The 18,333-nt window shown below is 45.0% G+C and overlaps 1 protein-coding gene across 1 annotated transcript in view; it reads left to right on the forward strand.

The window, feature by feature from the left end:
* Positions 1–1,953: 1,953 nt before the first annotated feature.
* Positions 1,954–18,333, forward strand: part of CCDC3 (coiled-coil domain containing 3) — a 56,204-nt gene continuing 39,824 nt past the window's right edge. Inside the window, exons 1-2 of the mRNA XM_035127661.3 lie at positions 1,954–2,480; positions 5,703–5,877. Coding sequence (XP_034983552.1) covers positions 2,107–2,480; positions 5,703–5,877 — 549 coding nt within the window. The 5' untranslated portion in view covers positions 1,954–2,106. The remainder of the gene's footprint in view (positions 2,481–5,702; positions 5,878–18,333) is intronic.

Here is an 18,333-nt window from a genome sequence, read left to right on the forward strand (position 1 = left end):
AAACCACCACTTTATATTACTGATACCTTGGTGTGCAGAGTTGGAAGACAGTTAAAAGAATCCAATGAAGCTCAATTCTGGAGGATTAAGGACAGAAAGCAGTTCTCCTCCTCACTTTGCAAAGTGCACAAACCACAGAATTCACTCTCACAGGAAGTAACCTTGGCCATCAGCAAGCATGACTTCAAAAGAAGATCAGACCAATTCATTCATGGCTTTCAGTGGCTTCTAGCCAGGATGCTTCCGCTCGGCCTCTGCTGTTGGAGTCACTATGCCTCTGGGAATCCCAAGCGGGGGAGAGTGCTGTGGTGCTCATCTCCTGCTTCTGGGCTTCCCACTAGGGTGGCTGGGGAATGGAATGGTGGACTAGAGGGGCCATTAGTCTGTTCCAATAGGCTCTCCTTATGTTCAGAATCCAGTTCAGAACCTGGAGAGCTTTTTCCATTTCAGTGCCTTGACTAAGGGAGGAAAGTGGATGCCTAGGATGTGCACATGGAACCTCCATGCCCAAACACAGCATACTATTGAATGCCAGATGCAAGGGACAAACCAGAGGAGGCAGCCACATTCCTGTTTTGCTGGCTAGGGCACAGAGGCATCTTGCTGGCTGCTGATAGAAACAGAGTGGAAGAGACTTTCCTTTCAACAGTAATGGAGTAAGAATCAACTGCCAATCCAAATGGCTTCTGCACATGCCTTAGGGGAGGGCAGCCAAATGGGAACAGGATGCTGGGCCAAATGACCTTTGGTCTAATGCTGCAGGGCTCTTCTCAAAGCCTTTCAAGGAGTTTCTCCTAGGATCCCTGGTTAACATGGGGGTCAGGGAAGGAAACAGTATGGTCTGCTCTATATGTGCTGCGGAGATAGCTCCGTAGATATCAGAGGGTTCTGGGGCCATCTTAAGGAGAAACAAATGTATTTTGATGAAGAAGATTCCATTTTATAATCTTGTGAACAAAACTTCATTCCACAATGCATTTAGGTCTTTTGCACTTGTTTCAGCAACAAAGCTTTGGGTGGGGGGGGGGAGGAGAGAGAGAGAGAGATCTCATTTTTTTCTTACATACCCCTGCAATACACATAAGAATTAGCCCACCACGTTGCCAGATGCTGCTGGACCTTTGGCATCTGCAATATATATATTTTGGGACCCACCTTATTCTCTTGATTGCAACCTGTTGTAACTGTTTTTAATACTGTATTTTTAAATAGTTGCAACCCACTGTCAGTTCCAGTTAGCTAGCATGGCCAGTGCTTAGGACTGACACAGCCGTCATAATTCAAAAAACATCTGAACGGAACCACTGAACCATCAAACCTTGGACTCTACCCATCCCCAATTCCAGCAACGTTTTGCTCATGAAATTTGTGACATGGTTGGGCAATCAATGCAATTCCATCTCCCTTGCTGACTCCTAACTGTGCATCATCATCACCTTGCCTCTTCTGTTTTTAAAGCAGTGTCTGAAACTGCGTCTTTGTCCAAATGGCTTTCTCTGGCCTCCCTCTCTTTCTGCTTCTCATCCATCCCTGTCACTCTGACAGCCTGTCAGCAGGTCCTGACTTCTTTTCACGGGCATACGGTGCTTAGAGCTTAAGTGCTACAAGATGGTGATGAATATATAAATAGGATGGTGATGAACACTACCCAACAAGCAGCTTCACAAGATGCTCTTCTGCTGTTGGAAACTTCCCTTTCTTTTCAGTTGCACAAGCAGGGCAGAATTATTTCCTAGCCCTTGGCTCCGGGAGTTTACAGTATTAAGTTTGGTCATGCAGATGCCCTGCACCTCTAACTCTGCTGCAGCTACTGCAACAGTTTGCTGCTCAAGTGAGAGTGTGTATACAGCAGAACTCTCCTTTCTCTGGTTACTGCTCCTCCCTCCCTTTGAAGAACTTCTCCTATTGGGCAAAATCTGAGCCACTGATGAGCCTTAGGCCCCAGCTTCTTGCCAATCTGTTGATTCATTTCATAGGGATCTTGTTTCATAAACCTAGCCTCAGGTTTTGTGAGTGTGCTGCGTTTTTTTTTTTAAAAAAAAGGCACAGGGGAAACTTTTAGCATCCAGTGTGCGAAGCCTGCATCCGCCTCCTCTCTAATCCATCATGCTGCAAATCCGGCTGCTCTTGCTCCTGTGCCTTGGGAACCGGCTCAGTCCCAGCCTGGGCTGTCAGCTGCCGTCAGAGTGGAGACCCCTCAGCGAGAGCTGCAGGGCTGAGCTGGCAGAAATCATCGTCTATGCCAAAGTCTTGGCGCTGCATCAGGATATGTACAGCATGTTCAACTATTTGCCCTGGCAATATGAAGCCCCAGAAGGGGGGCTCTTTTACTCAGCCGAGATTGAGATGCTCTGTGATCAGGCCTGGGGAAGCATGCTGGAAGTCCCTGCGGGATCCCGGCTCAACCTGACAGGACTGGGATATTTCTCCTGCCACTCTCACACAGTCATGCAGGATTACTCCTACTTCTTCTTCCTCAGGTGAGTACCCCTAGAAAACTCACCAATACCTCATAATAATTAATATGGTAGTAATAATGATGTTAAAAAGATAATGTTGCCTAATGTTGCTAAATGACACATGGATTTAATATTACTAATGCTGGGCATGTTGGTAGCGCTCTAGAATGTTAAAAACACCTCACATACCTTGTTGCAGTAGTCCTTACAACAACCCTGTAAGGCCGATCAATATCATCTCTGCGTTGGAAATGGGGGGCTGAGAGAGTGGCTTGACGGGGGTGGGGGAGGACACATGCATGGTGAGTTAGAACTATGACCATATTGCGCAGGGCAAGGTGATAGAATGATGGACTGGGCCACTTCAAGCTGCAGGTGTGTGTGTGTGTTGGGGTGTTGCAATTTTTAAACATTTCTATGTGTAAACAGCTCTTTGTGTGTAATAAAGCCAACATACCAGGGAGAGCTCTGTCTTTCTCCTCGAGGGTCAAGTTTTACTACAGGTAGTGAGGTGTTTGTTTTTTAAAAACATAATGGAGCATTCCAAAATAGGATATGCACAACTGTCCTCTTGTGTGACAGACTCTGCTTTTACCACTTTAGTTTGCATCTCATGCCATGTGAGATGCAGAGCTGATCTCTCCATGGCTCTCCATGTCCAGCCACCATTTGGTTTATTTATGGATGTACTTAACTATGAATACAGATATCCCACTTTTCCTCCCAAGAGATCAAGGGGGTATCATCCCCTCTGCTGAAATGGCCACAGCAACCCTGTGAGATAGGCCAGGCTGAAATATTGTGTCTGGCTCATGTTTACCCGGTGAGCTTCCCAGGGGAGGGGGGGCAATAGGCACCCTGGATGTGCCCACTGCTTGACCCCACTTGCTTACTCTCAGCCTTACCTAACTCCCTGGCTTTTTGGGAGGATAAAATGGGATTAAAGATTTATACTGCAAATTTTATAGGATATAAATGAGATCCACAAGAATCCACCATTTTGCTCTCCTTACCCAACTTGCCTATAGAAACAATTAAAAAAAATAGGTCAGAAGATTAGGAAGTTTTGGCTGTCAGGACCAGTCTAGGCAAGTCACTTCAGCTTGCCTTAAACTAAGTGTGAGTAAATGGGTGTCTTTGAGCAGGTGAAGTGTGCCTTTGAACATGTGCCGAGTGTAATTGTTTTATGAAACTGTTTCAAATGAGGTGATCAGCTGCAAAGGGAACGTCTCCTGTCTCTTTGCTAACTGTACTGAATTCGACACCACCATCGTAGTTCCACACCATTACAATAAGGATTTCCAGTGCTTAAGGCTAACAAAAGCAGGCTTGGGACACAAGACTTCTCTTGTTATAAATTCATTTCAGTGTTATCATTGCGTGAGAGAGTATTTAATAAATACAACTTATTCAAGTTTGTTTAGTACAGTTGTAGTTTTTTGTGTCTGGGAAACATTTAAAAATGGTCAGTCTCAAAAAGTTGTTGTATTCATCATATATTTCACTTCAAACTTAAGCTCAGTACAGTATACTTCTTGTTCTCCTAGGAAGATTGTATACTTAGATTGTATTTATTATGTATTCATTAAATTTATTATAACCCACCCTTTCTCCCAAAGGAGCCCAAGGTGGCAAACCTTGCTAATTTTAATTTCCTTATCCTGCGTTTATTAATGGGCCAGTGGAGATGCAGTATTTCAATACATAAGCTGACTCTGGGAAATGGTTCTGTGACTGCCAGCACATGGCAGATGTTATGTCACAGTTGGTCAACCCATGCAGGGTTTTTATTGGTTTGGAAAGGAATGTAGGACCCCATGACTGGGCTTGTCCTTCAGCAAGCTACGTGAATCGCAACTTCCCACCAAACCATTTCTACTGTGGTGATCAGCTGCAAAGGAAGACAGGACTCCTGTCTCTCCGATGGTTGTGTAAAAGGATGAATTAAAACAGGTGCCTGGTTGGTTTCTTTTCTTTTTTCACCTGCTGAGCGTCATCTGTCCAAACCCTCTCTGCTACGCAACTGTTGCAAGTTAGCCAACAGATCAGTGGACGAAAACACAATTCCTGAAATTCTTGTAGACTGCAGTGAAAGGAAAAGACAGTAACTAGATGGTTATCCACGTAAAGCAGCTCTTGCTCACACATGGAATTCTGTGTTTGTGATGCCTGGTGACTCAACAGCAGCATTTCCTTTTAAAGATTATCTGAGGTGATGAATGTGTTCTTTAATTGTAGTTTGAGATGTTCCATGACAGAGTTTTGCAACCGGGCATCTAAAAACAGTAAGCCACCACTGGCTGATCCCAGACTGCCTGTTTATTGGATCATCATCCTTATTTCACATAATCAGAGAATTGTATACTTAGAAGGGACATCCGAGGGTCATCTAGTCCAACCACAGCAATGCAGGAATCTCAACTAGATAATACACAACAGATTTCTTTGTGGAGAGATTCATGTTGGCTAATGAATAAGCATTCCCTCTGATTTGTTAGTGGGTGTTGTAGTCTCAGGGAGGTACTCGCCTGGTGGCAGAGTCCGTATGCAAGGCCCAGTCCAGTCCAAAGGTCAGGAGTATCTCAGTTCATGTAGTCAGGTGATCCGGGGGTCAAGAAAGCTGAGGGTCCAAGGTTACGAGAAGCAAGAAGCAGCAAGGTCTGGCCAGGAAGAACGAAAGTTGTTTCCAGCAACTGACTGAGGCTAGAAACCCTGCTTAAGAAAGATGGAGCCAGCTGGTTCTCATCAGGAGCAAGAAGGCTGCAGCTGATCAGCAGCAGGTGGAGTCACTTCGCCTTCTGCTCCTTCCAGCTGCTGCTCAGCAGCTGAATCTGACTCCTGGCCCAGGACACTCGACCCACCGGCTGTGTGTCAGCTTATGGGGGAACCGATGGTGGAACTGTCAGACCAACCAATGGTGGAACTGTCAGACCACTTCTCACCTGAACCTGGACTGTGTTGTGTTAGTTTCAAGCAAACCACCAGGTGCAAAACAGAAATAAATCAGGAAGAAAACAATTTGGGTTGGGTGACACAGCAGACCCTGCACAGAGAGGGGTGGGAGATACACATTCACAATAAACCATGGTTTCAGTCATAATGGATTATCATGATGTGTCAACCAGGGCAGTGTGTGCCTTGCCGAAAGTCAATCTCTTGAAATAAAGCGCTCATTAGACTATCTAGAGATGGATGACTTGTGCTGCAAGTTACTTACTGTTTATCCTTGGTTTTCTTTTTCAGAATGGATGAGAATTATAACCTCCTTCCACATGGAGTAAATTTCCAGGATGCAATATTTCCAGATACCCAAGAAAACAGACGGATGTTTTCGAGCCTCTTCCAGTTTTCCAACTGCACTCAAGCACAGCATTCCATGGCCTTCTCTAGTGACTGGGAGATACAAGAGGACAGCAGGGTAAGATATTTGGGTGTTGTGTTCTCCCAGGAGGTGACTATGATCAGTTGAGCTGGCTTTGCTTTTAGTCCTGTGTTGGAAAGGAACATCTTATTAGTCAACTTCCACACTATCTTATGACAGGGAGCTTGAACACTGGCCCATGTACACCATGCATTTTAGGCAGTGTTATACCACTTTAAACAATCATGACTTCCCCAAAGCATCATGGGAAGTGTAGTTTGTTAAAGGTGCTGAGGCACCCCTCCCCTCACCGAGCTACAATTTGCAGAGTTACCTGGGAAAAGGAATTGAGAATTGTAGCTTGGTGAGGGGAATGGGGTCTTCTCGTAACACACCTCAGCCGCCTTAACAAGCTGCAGTTCCCAGGAGTCTTTGGGGGAAGCCACACCTACTTAAAATGGTATGATACTGGTTGAAACGTAGAGTGCAGGTGGCGCCACTGGCAGAGGAAGGGGGATGCGGTAGGTGTAGTCCAGCCAGGTGCCATCCCTGAGGGGGGGTGACATCGCCGCACCCCCCGGGGATGCTTGCCCCGCCCCCAGGTGCACAGCACCGGAGCAGCTAGCTCCTTCTCTGGGTGGCGCCTCAGTCTAACCACTACATCGTACTATTGTTACAGCGCCTTAGCTTACTTTCAGAATGCTGGGGTGTGTGGCATGACTTGGGAAGAGGTGGAGCTTTTGGATTTCATTCAAGGCTACCTTACTTTGATCACTAATTCGGCATCATTTATTTTGTTACATTTGTTGTTGTTGTTTTGTTGTATTTATTAACTTTGTATCTGCAGATTTCAGGGTGGTTCACAAGATAAAAATACAAAATAAAAACACAATTTATGAAGTTTCTGATTTTGCTTGTCATGGCTGGGAAGGGGCAAGGAGCTACATAGGACCCTTCCTCAGCAGCTTATGTAGCCACTTCTCTGGTTTGTGAGATTTCAGTATACATTGCCTCATTGTCAAGCTTTCCTTTTAAACAGTAAAAACGCGCTGTAAAAAACACAACAACGATGAGAAAAGAAAATGGAGACTAATTCTGCTTTAACATGTGTTGTGCAGATAGGGCCACAGTGAATGGCAAAGGGTCCCCCTTCCCTTTTATCATCTCCCCCTTATTGTGGCTGCTCCCGGATGCTGTAACCTTGAGGGTTGCAGACATCGGATGTATTTTTTCATCAACATGTTTTTGGAACAGATACCAGTTGTGGGAATGTTTATACCATCTGATTTCAATATACTCCCCTCTCCCCCTAAATCAGGGGAACCGAGGGTTCAGAGAAGTAGGGAGAAATGCTTGGAATTGTAGTGAAAGAACTGTTGTGGTATGCTTATTTGTAAAACTGCATCTGTTCCAGTAAGCATGTTCTTATTTATATATAGCACCATTTGTGTCAGAAGGCACTTTATAGTATGTAGTACAGCAGCAAAAAAAGACATGTCAGGTTCCTTGCAGTCTAAACATTTAGACAAGGTGTGTGGAGAGGAAGAAGAGAATATTCTTCACCTTCCCAATTTAAAATGAACCTTAGAATTAATAAACCCAGGTCTGCTCATTATTTGTCATCTGCTGTCCTCCAAAGCCCTCCTGGGGAAATGGTACCTTAAGGACTGAACTGTATCACAGTGATGGCTCTGTACTAGTAATGAATCAGGCATACTAACTCTCCTAATAGAAGGACACATGTCAAAACTCCCAATGGCAACCTTGGAAACTGAGTAACAAATGTGTTACAAGCTGAATCGCAGCTGTCTTCCTCCCAGATCTCTTGCAGCTGTGAGCAGATTATAGAGCAGCAAAACGGCTGTTTGAATTGATATTTAAATACATCGTAGTGGGTTTGAGGCACATATTTGTAGTTCTTAAAGCACATTGGCCATGCTCCTTTTCCAAATAGTTTCCTTGAATAATGAAATATTAGTGCTCACTTCTAAACGTGTTATGTCCTGCACTCAAGAATATTTTCGCGCCATTTTAAAAGTGGGTTCAGTGTATGACTTACCATAAGTGTTACCATCATATTTCCCAGGGGCAGATTCCAGGGTAGGGTTGGTAGCACACTGAGAACAGTAATTTAAGGGTGTTGGGAACTGTAGCTCTGTGAGGGGTAAACTACAGTTCCAAGGATCCCTTTTTCAGCAGAGGAGAAGTGTGATTCAAATGTATCGTTCCCAGCCCAAAACTCCTGTCAACCACAAACCTCCTGTCAACCTCAGAGAGACAATAGTTATTTCAGCCAAAGCATTCCATCCACAGTATTAGGAATAATTGTACTTTACAAGGCTATTGTAAGAATTACCCCTGACCATTAGGTCCAGTCGTGACCGACTCTGGGGTTGCAGCGCTCATCTCGCATTATTGGCCGAGGGAGCCGGCATACAGCTTCCAGGTCATGTGGCCAGCATGACAAAGCCACTTCTGGCGAACCAGAGCAGCGCACGGAAACGCTGTTTACCTTCCCACTGTAGCGATACCTATTTATCTACTTGCACTTTGACATCATAGCTGCCAAGTTATCCCTTTTTTACAGGGATTTTCCCTTATGCTGAATAGGCTTCCTCGCGAGAAAAGCGAAAACTTGGCAGCTATGTTTGACATGCTTTTGAACTGCTAGGTTGGCAGGAGCTGGGACCAAGCAACGGGAGCTCACCCCATCATGGGGATTCAAACTGCCAATCACCTGATCAGCAAGCCTTGGCTCAGTGGTTTAACCCACAGCACCACCCACGTCCCTTTTATGCATACATTCCCCTAATTTATGCATTTGTGTACATGCTGTTGGATTGGAAAACTGCATCACAAAATTTGGAGATGGGTTTGGGATTGCTGTGTTTTAGTTTGTGCAGTGTTTTGAAAAGTTGAAAGTAGACAGGTGTTCTGCCAAAGGGCATGGTTCTTTCCCTGATCTGGAGGCAATAACCACACCAGTGGGTGAAGGAAGAGCAGTTTTATTTGTATAAGGTTAACAAACAAATAGCAGACATGCAGAACACAACATAAAACATACCTAACAGGAGCTACCCAATCTCTCCACCAGCTGCCTGGGGCTCCAGAATAGAGCAGCAGGAGAGACCCCGACCTTCAGCCCTGCAACATCAGGTACCTTGATCTGCGGAGAAGCCCCCTGAGCCCCTCCCACACACAACCTTTATAGCCAGCTCTGCTATAATTGGGTACACCTGGCATTCAGCCCAGACTCCCAGGATGTAATCACTACAGTGTAGCTGAGAGCCTCCCATTCCCTGCAACTGGGCATCCAGTCAACACTTACAACACACGAGACTCCTGACACAGGTGTGTGGAACACAGGCTATCAGCAGATCTTAAGCCAGGGATGCTAAAGGGAAAGGAAAATGTCACCTAACTCCTTGGGATCACAATTGTTGTTGTTTAGTTGTTTAGTCGTGTCCGACTCTTTGTGACCCCATGGACCAGAGCACGCCAGGCACTCCTGTCAAACTCATGTTTGTAGCTTCAAGAACACTGTCCAGCCATCTTGTCCTCTGTCGTCCCCTTCTCCTTGTGCCCTCCATCTTTCCCAACATCAGGGTCTTTTCCAGGGAGTCTTCTCTTCTCATGAGGTGGCCAAAGTATTGGAGCCTCAGCTTCAGGATCTGTCCTTCCAGTGAGCACTCAGGGCTGATTTCCTTCAGAATGGATAGGTTTGATCTTCTTGCAGTCCATGGGACTCTCAAGAGTCTCCTCCAGCACCATAATTCAAAAGCATCAATTCTTCGGCGACCAGCCTTCTTTATGGTCGAGCTCTCACTTCCATACATCACTACTGGGAAAACCATAGTTTTAACTATACGGACCTTTGTTGGCAAGGTGACATCTCTGCTTAGTCTTCTGTATTTCCACTACAACAAGGTTGCATCAGAATCTGCACAGAAGCAAAAAAGTGCCCCTGTTCTTAGGTGAGATGTCTTGTTAGAAGATCCAACTGGAGAGAACTGGAAGAGATTGGTTTGGTAGAAGTAACCTTGAAATGAAATAAATTAGAAATCAGACTGCATCAGCCCTGCTGGGAGAAACTTTTTTGGTTCTTGGAAGGAAGGCTTGGTGAGATCTGTTTCCTAAGGCTGGGGGTGTCCTCTTCTGAGGCCCCTGTGAGGCAGGGGGAGGAGGCGCTTCTCTTTGGAGCAGGGCAGGGGCAGGAGACCAGGGGGGGCAGCAGTGGCTGCTTGGAGGACAGAGGAGGCTGAAGGAACACTCCTCACCCGAAAAAGGGTGAGAAGCTGCCAGCTCGGCAGGCAAGAGGGGACATAACCGGGCTCCTGAGCCTCCCAGGGGTGCTGCAGAAAGAATGTAGTTGGTCAAGGGAGCCATGGACTCAAAAAAGTTGAAAACCTCTGCTATAATGAATCCAGCCATGAAACGTTTATGTGTATCAGCTCTCTCGTGAGCTCACAGATCTCTATTACCTAATAAGTATGAGCTTTGTAAATGGCCCAATGAGCTTCTCTGACCAGGCTGCTAATTCTTTGCCATTTCCCTTGACTTCCCACTGCCCTGTAGCTTATATTGCTGCTCCTCATGGTTGCTGTTTCCAACCACAATATTGCTTTGCTACACTGCACATACATGAAATTGGAGAAAGTGTCTTTTCCAGGTGTGGGCAACCTAAGGCCGCCTCAATCCAGTCTGCTAACGGTCCGGGAATCAGTGTGTTTTTACATGAATAGAATGTGTCCTTTTATTTAAAATGCATAGGAATGGGCGGGGTATAAATAATAAATTATTATTAGTAGTATTAATTATTATTATTTCAAAATATAGTCTCTGGCCCCCCACATGGTTTGAGGGACGGTGGACCAGCCCATGGCTGAAAAAGGTTGCTGACCCCTGGTCTTTCCCATTGCCTATCCTTGTCTCTAAGGCTGCACTCTGAACCCCTGACCTACCTTCCCTGGCCTCTACCTCTACCTATCACCACTGCCCCAGCATTAAGCCTCCCCTTTTTCTACTCGATCCCACTGGCAGTATCCTGCTGAAGGTCTAAAAACGGGGAGTTCCCCGGCAGGGCTGAGGCAGCACCGCTCCACTGTCATTATTTGAGGGGATCAGGCTGGTATAGCATAAAGCAGGGTTTTGCCTGCCCCCTGCCCCCCCAGCAGCTTTTGACCTGACTGGTGTGAGCAGATATGGCAGTGGATGTGCTGTTCCACTACACCCCCCTCCTGACCAGCTGGGGTTAGGATTTCTCTGTAAGAAGATGTTCTGAATGGAAAGAGAGCATCTCTAAAGTGCAGCATTTGCTTCAGTAGCAGAGGCTGGCTTGGTCTTTCCAGATGCTTGGGCAATACCCCGTTGGCCAAACCACCAGGCAAAGCCTGAAAACCTTTTTCTCTCTGTTCATAAATATGCTAACGGTCTTACTGATGTTCTTTTGTCTTCTGAACTAAACAAACTTGGCATATGTGCTGTCCAATGGATCAAGGGCCAGTGCATTCATGCGGCAGTTCTAGGGAGACCTTAGCTTTCACAAAAGTAAAAACAGCTAGCTTGAAAAGCCAAAAGCACAGCAATGATGTAGTATTAGCAAAATTGCTGGCATTAGCTTCATTATCCTTCTGATATGACTTTGACTTGATGCGGTATCCAAAATGCTTCTGTTGAATTTTTCCAGTAAGAAACACCCCCTCCATTAAATTTTGGTTAGATAATCTATGTATTAACTAAAAGCAATCATTGCCTTGTCCAATATGTCCATGCAATTCACCCTTTCAAGAAGCTTCTATCCATGCATGAAATGAATGAGTCTTCAACACTGTGGCTGCATAGACCCACCGATCAGGGAGATATCATGCAACCAAATCCTGTGCATGATTATTCAGAAGTAAGTCTCAGTGAGTTCAATGAGGCTTCCTACCAAGTAAGTTGGTATTGCCTAAGTGTGCCATCCTGTACGTGTCTCTTTAACAGTTCAATGGGACTTGCTCCCATGGAAGTACGATTATTTAGGACTGCAGCCTACAGTAAGTTAACATTTGCAATGATATAAAAGATTGCCAAATATAGTGTTGTGCTCCCCCTATTGATTGAGCTACGCCAGCATTTGGGTCTGCTCTGGGTCCAAACCTCTTAGGTTCCTGCCAAATTGATTTGCGTTGCTGCCTTGCCCTTCGTTGCCACTGCCATCTGTGTGTGTAGCAGGCATTTCCTCTTTGGCTCCTGCTTTGAAAGAGATGCAGAGAGATCTTCTTATCCCAAAGCTTGGCTCTCTCTGTGGCTTAAAATGAACTGGACTAGATTCCTAGAGAGGAAGGGGATTTGGGGAGATGGGGAGGGGTCCACTGGAGCAAAAACGATGCCCTGCAAAGCCCTTTCCTATCTGGATTCTCACATGGATGGGGAAAAGGCATTGAGCTGAATTGGTGATGACTTCTGAAATCTGATGAGTCTCCCTATTTTGTGCATTTGGGTGAAGGGGAGTCCCAGGGGAGAGGATGCCTGGGACTGGGAGGGAGGTCTGTGCAGCTGATCCACACAGGATTCACCACAGCACCAGGATGCTGCAGTTGCTTGCACATTCCTAATTTGCTCAGAAGTTTGAAACTCAAAAAAGGGGGGGGAGGAAATTTTAACAATAATTGAATGACATAAGAGAGGTGTACGTTTGGCTCATGCCTATATGCAGCACCAACCCACCCCCCACCCCAGGGTTCAGTGGCAGTTAGGGACCATGTCTGTCAGGGCAGTCTCGAGCAGGTCGGGCACCCTAGCGCTGAGGGGCGGAGATCGCTCTGGCGCCCCTGCAGGGCGCAGCATGGTTTCCACGCGGCTTCGCTGCACAGCGCCCCACCTATTGGCCCGGCGCCCTGGCGCACCGCGCCACCGGGGCTCTACCTAGAGCCGGCCCTGATGTCTGTAGCAGTGTAGCTTACTGACAACTCAACCTCTCCTCTGCCCTTTTCACGCCTCTTGTGGGACGGAGCTTGTTGCAAGACACTCCTGACTCTTCACCAGCCTGACTCATCTGTGTCTCTTGGCCTCCCTCCCTCCTTCCTCCCACTTGCCTGCTTCAGTTTATGCCTCTGATTCTGGACTTCTCTCTTTCCACTAAGTCCTGTTTCCCCTTCAGCTTCCAATACCTCCTCTTCCCAGCCTTCTCCCTCTGACCACTCATTGTTTTCCCACCACCACTTCCATACCCTCCAACATTTCTCAGATAAAAATAGGGACATCCCATTCCATAATGATAATTTTACTATTTATACCCCACCCATCTGATTGGGTTGTCCCAGCCATGCAGGGCAGCTTCCAACACATATGAAAGCATAATAAAACATTAAGCATAAAATAATAATAATCCCTATACACTACAGATGGATCTGGGGTCAGAAAACTCCATACCCTGCAACATTTCTCCAATGAAAATGGGACATCTTAAGGAAAAGTGAGACATTCTGGGATCAAATCAGAAACCGGGATGGCTTCTCTAAATCAGGGATGTCTCTGGAAAATAGGGACACCTGGAGAGTTTTCACTCCCTGGGCTCTTAGCTCTTGGCCTTCTTCCCACCATTCCTCTGGCATATGGGGACATGGCGGTGGGTATGCACAGCTACAGTCTCCTGCCTCATGAGATGATTATTCCATGTATTCAGCATGTGAACAGGGTTAGCTCTGCATAGGACCCCAGAACAGGTTTTCAAAACCTCTGGCACAAATGCCTGGAGAATCTAACCATATAAGAATAGCCAAGACCCATCTGGTCCTGCATTCGGTTTCCCATAGTGGCCTAGCAGATGCCCATGAAGCCCAAAGCAGGGCCTGAAGGCAAGAGCTCCCCTTCATAGCTAGATCCTTCCGTTCTGCCCCACATTCTCCTTGACATATGTTTGCTCATTCATTACACATCTTCTCACATATGGGTACTGATAATTGGTAGAGATGCAGTAGACAAGGGACCTTTTATATTGCAAAAGGCATAATTACTGACAGCCGAATAATTGGGTGAGGAAGTTCTTAGATGTATTGATAACCAACTGGGAGTCAACTTTGGAGTGCAAGGAAGGGACAAAGGACAGCAATCGAAAAGCCAGTGGCAAGATTTTGTGTCAATGGATAGCCAGAATCAAATCTGGCATGGGTATAAAGAATATGGAGAATACACAATGTTAGTGTCTTCCAGAAGGCTCAGAAACCACAAGGCAAATAAAAGCTCCACACATTTAATACCATACATTTTATAGCTTGTTATGCTTTCAAAACCACCACCATCAATCTGAACTCTTAAGATGTGGCAATACCAGTAGAGGAAGAGATTTACAGAGATGATTACCTCCTTCTCAGAAAATAAAATGCTACATATCCTAATTCTATTTCTTTCTTTTTCATTTAAAGGTCTGGGATTATGTGCATTATTCTGCAATAATTTCTATTCTAGATATTAAAGGTTACTATTTTCATTTTATTCAAATTGTGTGTGCAAATTACATGTTGTGGCGCAGAAGAGGAGCCAAGGGCTACATAAGATATGATCTCTTGCAGCACCATGATCCAGTGTCTTTCCTCCTCTTCATTTACGGATACGTACATCTATATTTTGTTTATTAGTTTGGTGCTAGGATACGTAATTACATGATTGTTAATAGCATAATACATTTTTAGTTGCAAGACTGCAAAAAATCCTGTTTTACATTGCCAAATTCTGCTTAGAACCTCTTTGATTCCCCGAGGGTACTGTGGGTCACTTACACAGAATTCCCAAAAGCACCTCAAACAAACACCATGTAATTCCCAGGGAACCCATGAAAGTTAAGATGACACAACATCCCTTTAAACTGGTTGTGTAAATGTATTATATTACTGGAGTGTGCTTGCCCTTTCTTCCATAATTAAAATAACCTGCTTTTCATGAGCTATGCTTAACTTTAGAAACGTAGCCACTTAACATTAGCAAAAATGGATGCCTTCTGATGAATGTTTGGAATCTGCATCAAGCCCCAAAGTAGACCACATACGAGTTATATAGTTGGATGTTCCCTTTTGTGAATGCTGCATTTATTTATATCTCCATCTGCATTCACAGATGGAGATAATTAAAATTTATGGGATTGCCCAAGCTGATTCTTCCTACACAATGCTGCTGTTTTCAGAGAAGGCTATGAAGTGCTCTCCTCACCTTGTAATACAAATGTAAAGTCTCTGTTGACCAGAAGGCTAATTTGCATTACAAATGCCTTCCTCGCACTTTCTACCCTGCATGTGTTCCTGTATTATTAATTAGAATTGCATCCCACTTTTTCCTCCAAGGAGATGCTCAGAATGACAGTCAGATAGGGCTAGCTAGCCTTTCCCAACCTTCTCTGCTCTGTGCTGGCTGATGGGAATTGTAGTCCAAAAAAATATGGAGGAGACCAAGTTGGGGAGGGATGGGTGTGATGCCATTTCAATCAGTTTCATGGTCAAGTTGGGATTTAAACCTATCTGTCTCCTTGGCATGAACTGTGATCAGACATTTATATAAACAGATACCACAGAAGCTCAAATGCACCTTTGTGTGAGATGCTACTCAGGCTGTCTCTAGTATTTCCACCTGCTTTGCCTCCAGTGGACTCTTGCTGCAGGTGACATTGGCCTGACCCCTTGCATCCTGTAGCTTCTTGAGGCACTTTCCCTCAAACCAGCCTCAATCCTATTGGAAAACAGAAGCCATGGTTAAGCTGAAGTGTGTACATTTCAGGCGGTTGTTGAGCATGTGCAGATGGCAGTGTCAGTGAACTGGAGTTCAGGGCTGGGAAGCAAATCAAGTAATGGACATTGGCGGAAAACATCCTCTTCCATTCTCAGGTGTAAGAAAGTGGCTTGAAATGTACTGGTGGGGTGGACAACCTCATTGCATTGCAAGCCGCTAATGTGTAAACAGCCTCAGACAGGAAAACTAGTTATTAATGGTAGTCAGATATTATTCATGTCCATTTTTGCCCCCACTCCTTACATTTGCAATGCCAGCCAGACTCAAATAGTATCCGGCAGCAAAGAGCTAACTGAGGAACTGGAACGTTGGGATTTCCAATTTGTGCCCTTCATTCCTCATGGTTCAACCAACATGGTTGCAAGCAGTGCTATATTATTCCTGAAATATAAATATATGGATGATATCATGCAAACATAGTAGCTGTTTATTCAGGATTGGGATGTGCTTCCTATACCCTGGACTTCAAAATGCAGGACAGTCAGATCACAGTCAACCAGACCACCTCTTACTTATATGCCTCTTAACACTCTCAGAGATCTCAAACAGGTTTGTCAGAACCTAAAGTAAATGCAATTAGGATTAAAAAAATAAAAAAATTCCTTCAGTAGCACCTTAAAGACCAACTAAGTTTTTATTTTGGTATGAGCTTTCGTGTGCATGCACACTTCTTCAGAAGTTTCTTAGATAAAGTGTGGCATAGTTTTCTGGCATATTCTGTGGGATAAGTTGATTGAAGAGGGTTCTTAATTCTAAGACCCTTAGGTACAATGTCCAGGTTTTTGCATTTAGATAGAAAGAGGATGTCAGTTTGTACCTGGGCAAGTTTCTTGGTGAGGTTGATGGACTTCCATTTCATGCGGCTCAATGTGGTGCCTTCCATAGTTCTGGTTACAGGTAGGTAGCCGTGTTGGTCTGGATCGAAGTAAAATAAAAAAATTCCTTCAGTAGCACCTTAAAGACCAACTAAGTTTTTATTTTGGTATGAGCTTTCGTGTGCATGCACACTTCTTCAGTACACTTCAGTGTACTGAAGGAATTTTTTTATTTTACTTCGATCCAGACCAACACGGCTACCTACCTGTAACCAGGATTAAAAAAAACATTTCTTAAGTGAAAGGCACTAAGATCACTGCTACCCACTTCTCAAATGTGGCTGAGCAAAAAATCTGCAGCCTCCTTAGAAGTTAGCCTGCAGGCACAGCACACTAAACAATGCTTCGCTTCTGGAATGTGTGCAATTTGCAGAGCCAGCAGCCAAAGAGATAACATTGTACAAATGTTAGGCGCTCAAATGCACATAGCAGTGCAGCAGCTCCAAGGGGTTAACTGGGAACTATTTCATAAGCCAGGGGGGACTGGAGACACTCTGCTTCTTTGCTTAAGGCTGCTGCTAATTATACAGAGCTGCAGTTTAAACACATCCTGCCAAATGCGCACTATGTCAATCAAGGATCTGCTGTATCTGATCTTCCCAGAAGCCTTTAGGAATGCCACCAGGGCTTACATATCTCATTCACACAGAGCAGGCTTCCTTTTCACAACCACAATAGTTGGGGTAGCTAAGCTGCAGATGACAAGGGATGTTCCTACTTTAGTTTCTAAACATTCGATATCACCCCAAATTTAAACAGAGACCAAAAGTTCTTCCAGCCCTACACTTTCTCCAACAGTAGCCAACCAGATAACCTAGGGAAGCTGACAAGCAAAAGCAGGGACCCTCAGATCCGGCGGCCAAGGCCACCTGTCCATCTTCTTTATCCAGCCCTTGAGACTCTCCCTTGGCCACACCTTTCCACCAGCTCTCCTGGAGGCTGGAATGCAGGCCATGGAGAGAGAGAGAGAGAGATACCGAGACCTTCATATTTTGTATGGATATTTTAGATGTTTCATTTGCTGTATTCTGCTTTCTATTCCATTTGTTGAGAGCAGTACATGTGAAAAGGATCTAGGAGTCTTGGTAGACCACAAACTTGACATGAGTCAGCAGTGTGATGCAGCAGCTAAAAAAGCCAATGCAATTCTGGGCTGCATCAATAGGAGAATAGCATCTAGATCAAGGGAAGTAATAGTACCACTGTATTCTGCTCTGGTCAGACCTCACCTGGAGTACTGTGTCCAGTTCTGGGCACCACAGTTCAAGAAGGATACTGAAAAGCTGGAACGTGTCCAGAAGAGGGCAACCAAAATGGTCAAAGGCCTGGAAACGATGCCTTATGAGGAACGGCTTAGGGAGCTGGGCATGTTTAGCCTGGAGAAGAGAAGGTTAAGGGGTGATATGATAGCCATGTTCAAATATATAAAAGGATGTCATATAGAGGAGGGAGAAAGGTTGTTTTCTGCTGCTCCAGAGAAGCGGACACGGAGCAATGGATTCAAGCTACAAGAAAGAAGATTCCACCTAAACATTAGAAAGAACTTCCTGACAGTAAGAGCTGTTCGGCAGTGGAATTTGCTACCAAAGAGTGTGGTGGAGTCTCCTTCTTTGGAGGTCTTTAAGCAGAGGCTTGACAGGCATATGCCAAGAATGCTTTGGTGGTGTTTCCTGCTCGGCAGGGGGTTGGACTGGATGGCCCTTGTGGTCTCTTCCAACTCTATGATTCTATGATTATATGTTTATTATGGTTATAGACCAGCTCGAAAGGCACATCTAGGACAGCTTTCACAAGAATAAAATATGCATTTAAAACAATATACAGTGAAGAGCTTAAGAATTAAAATTAAGTTAAACACGTAGACACTTGAGAAACTAAA

The sequence above is a fragment of the Zootoca vivipara genome, chromosome 9 (genome assembly GCF_965207765.1).
Source record: "Zootoca vivipara chromosome 9, rZooViv2.hap1.1, whole genome shotgun sequence".
NCBI classification, from domain to species: Eukaryota; Metazoa; Chordata; class Lepidosauria; order Squamata; family Lacertidae; genus Zootoca; species Zootoca vivipara.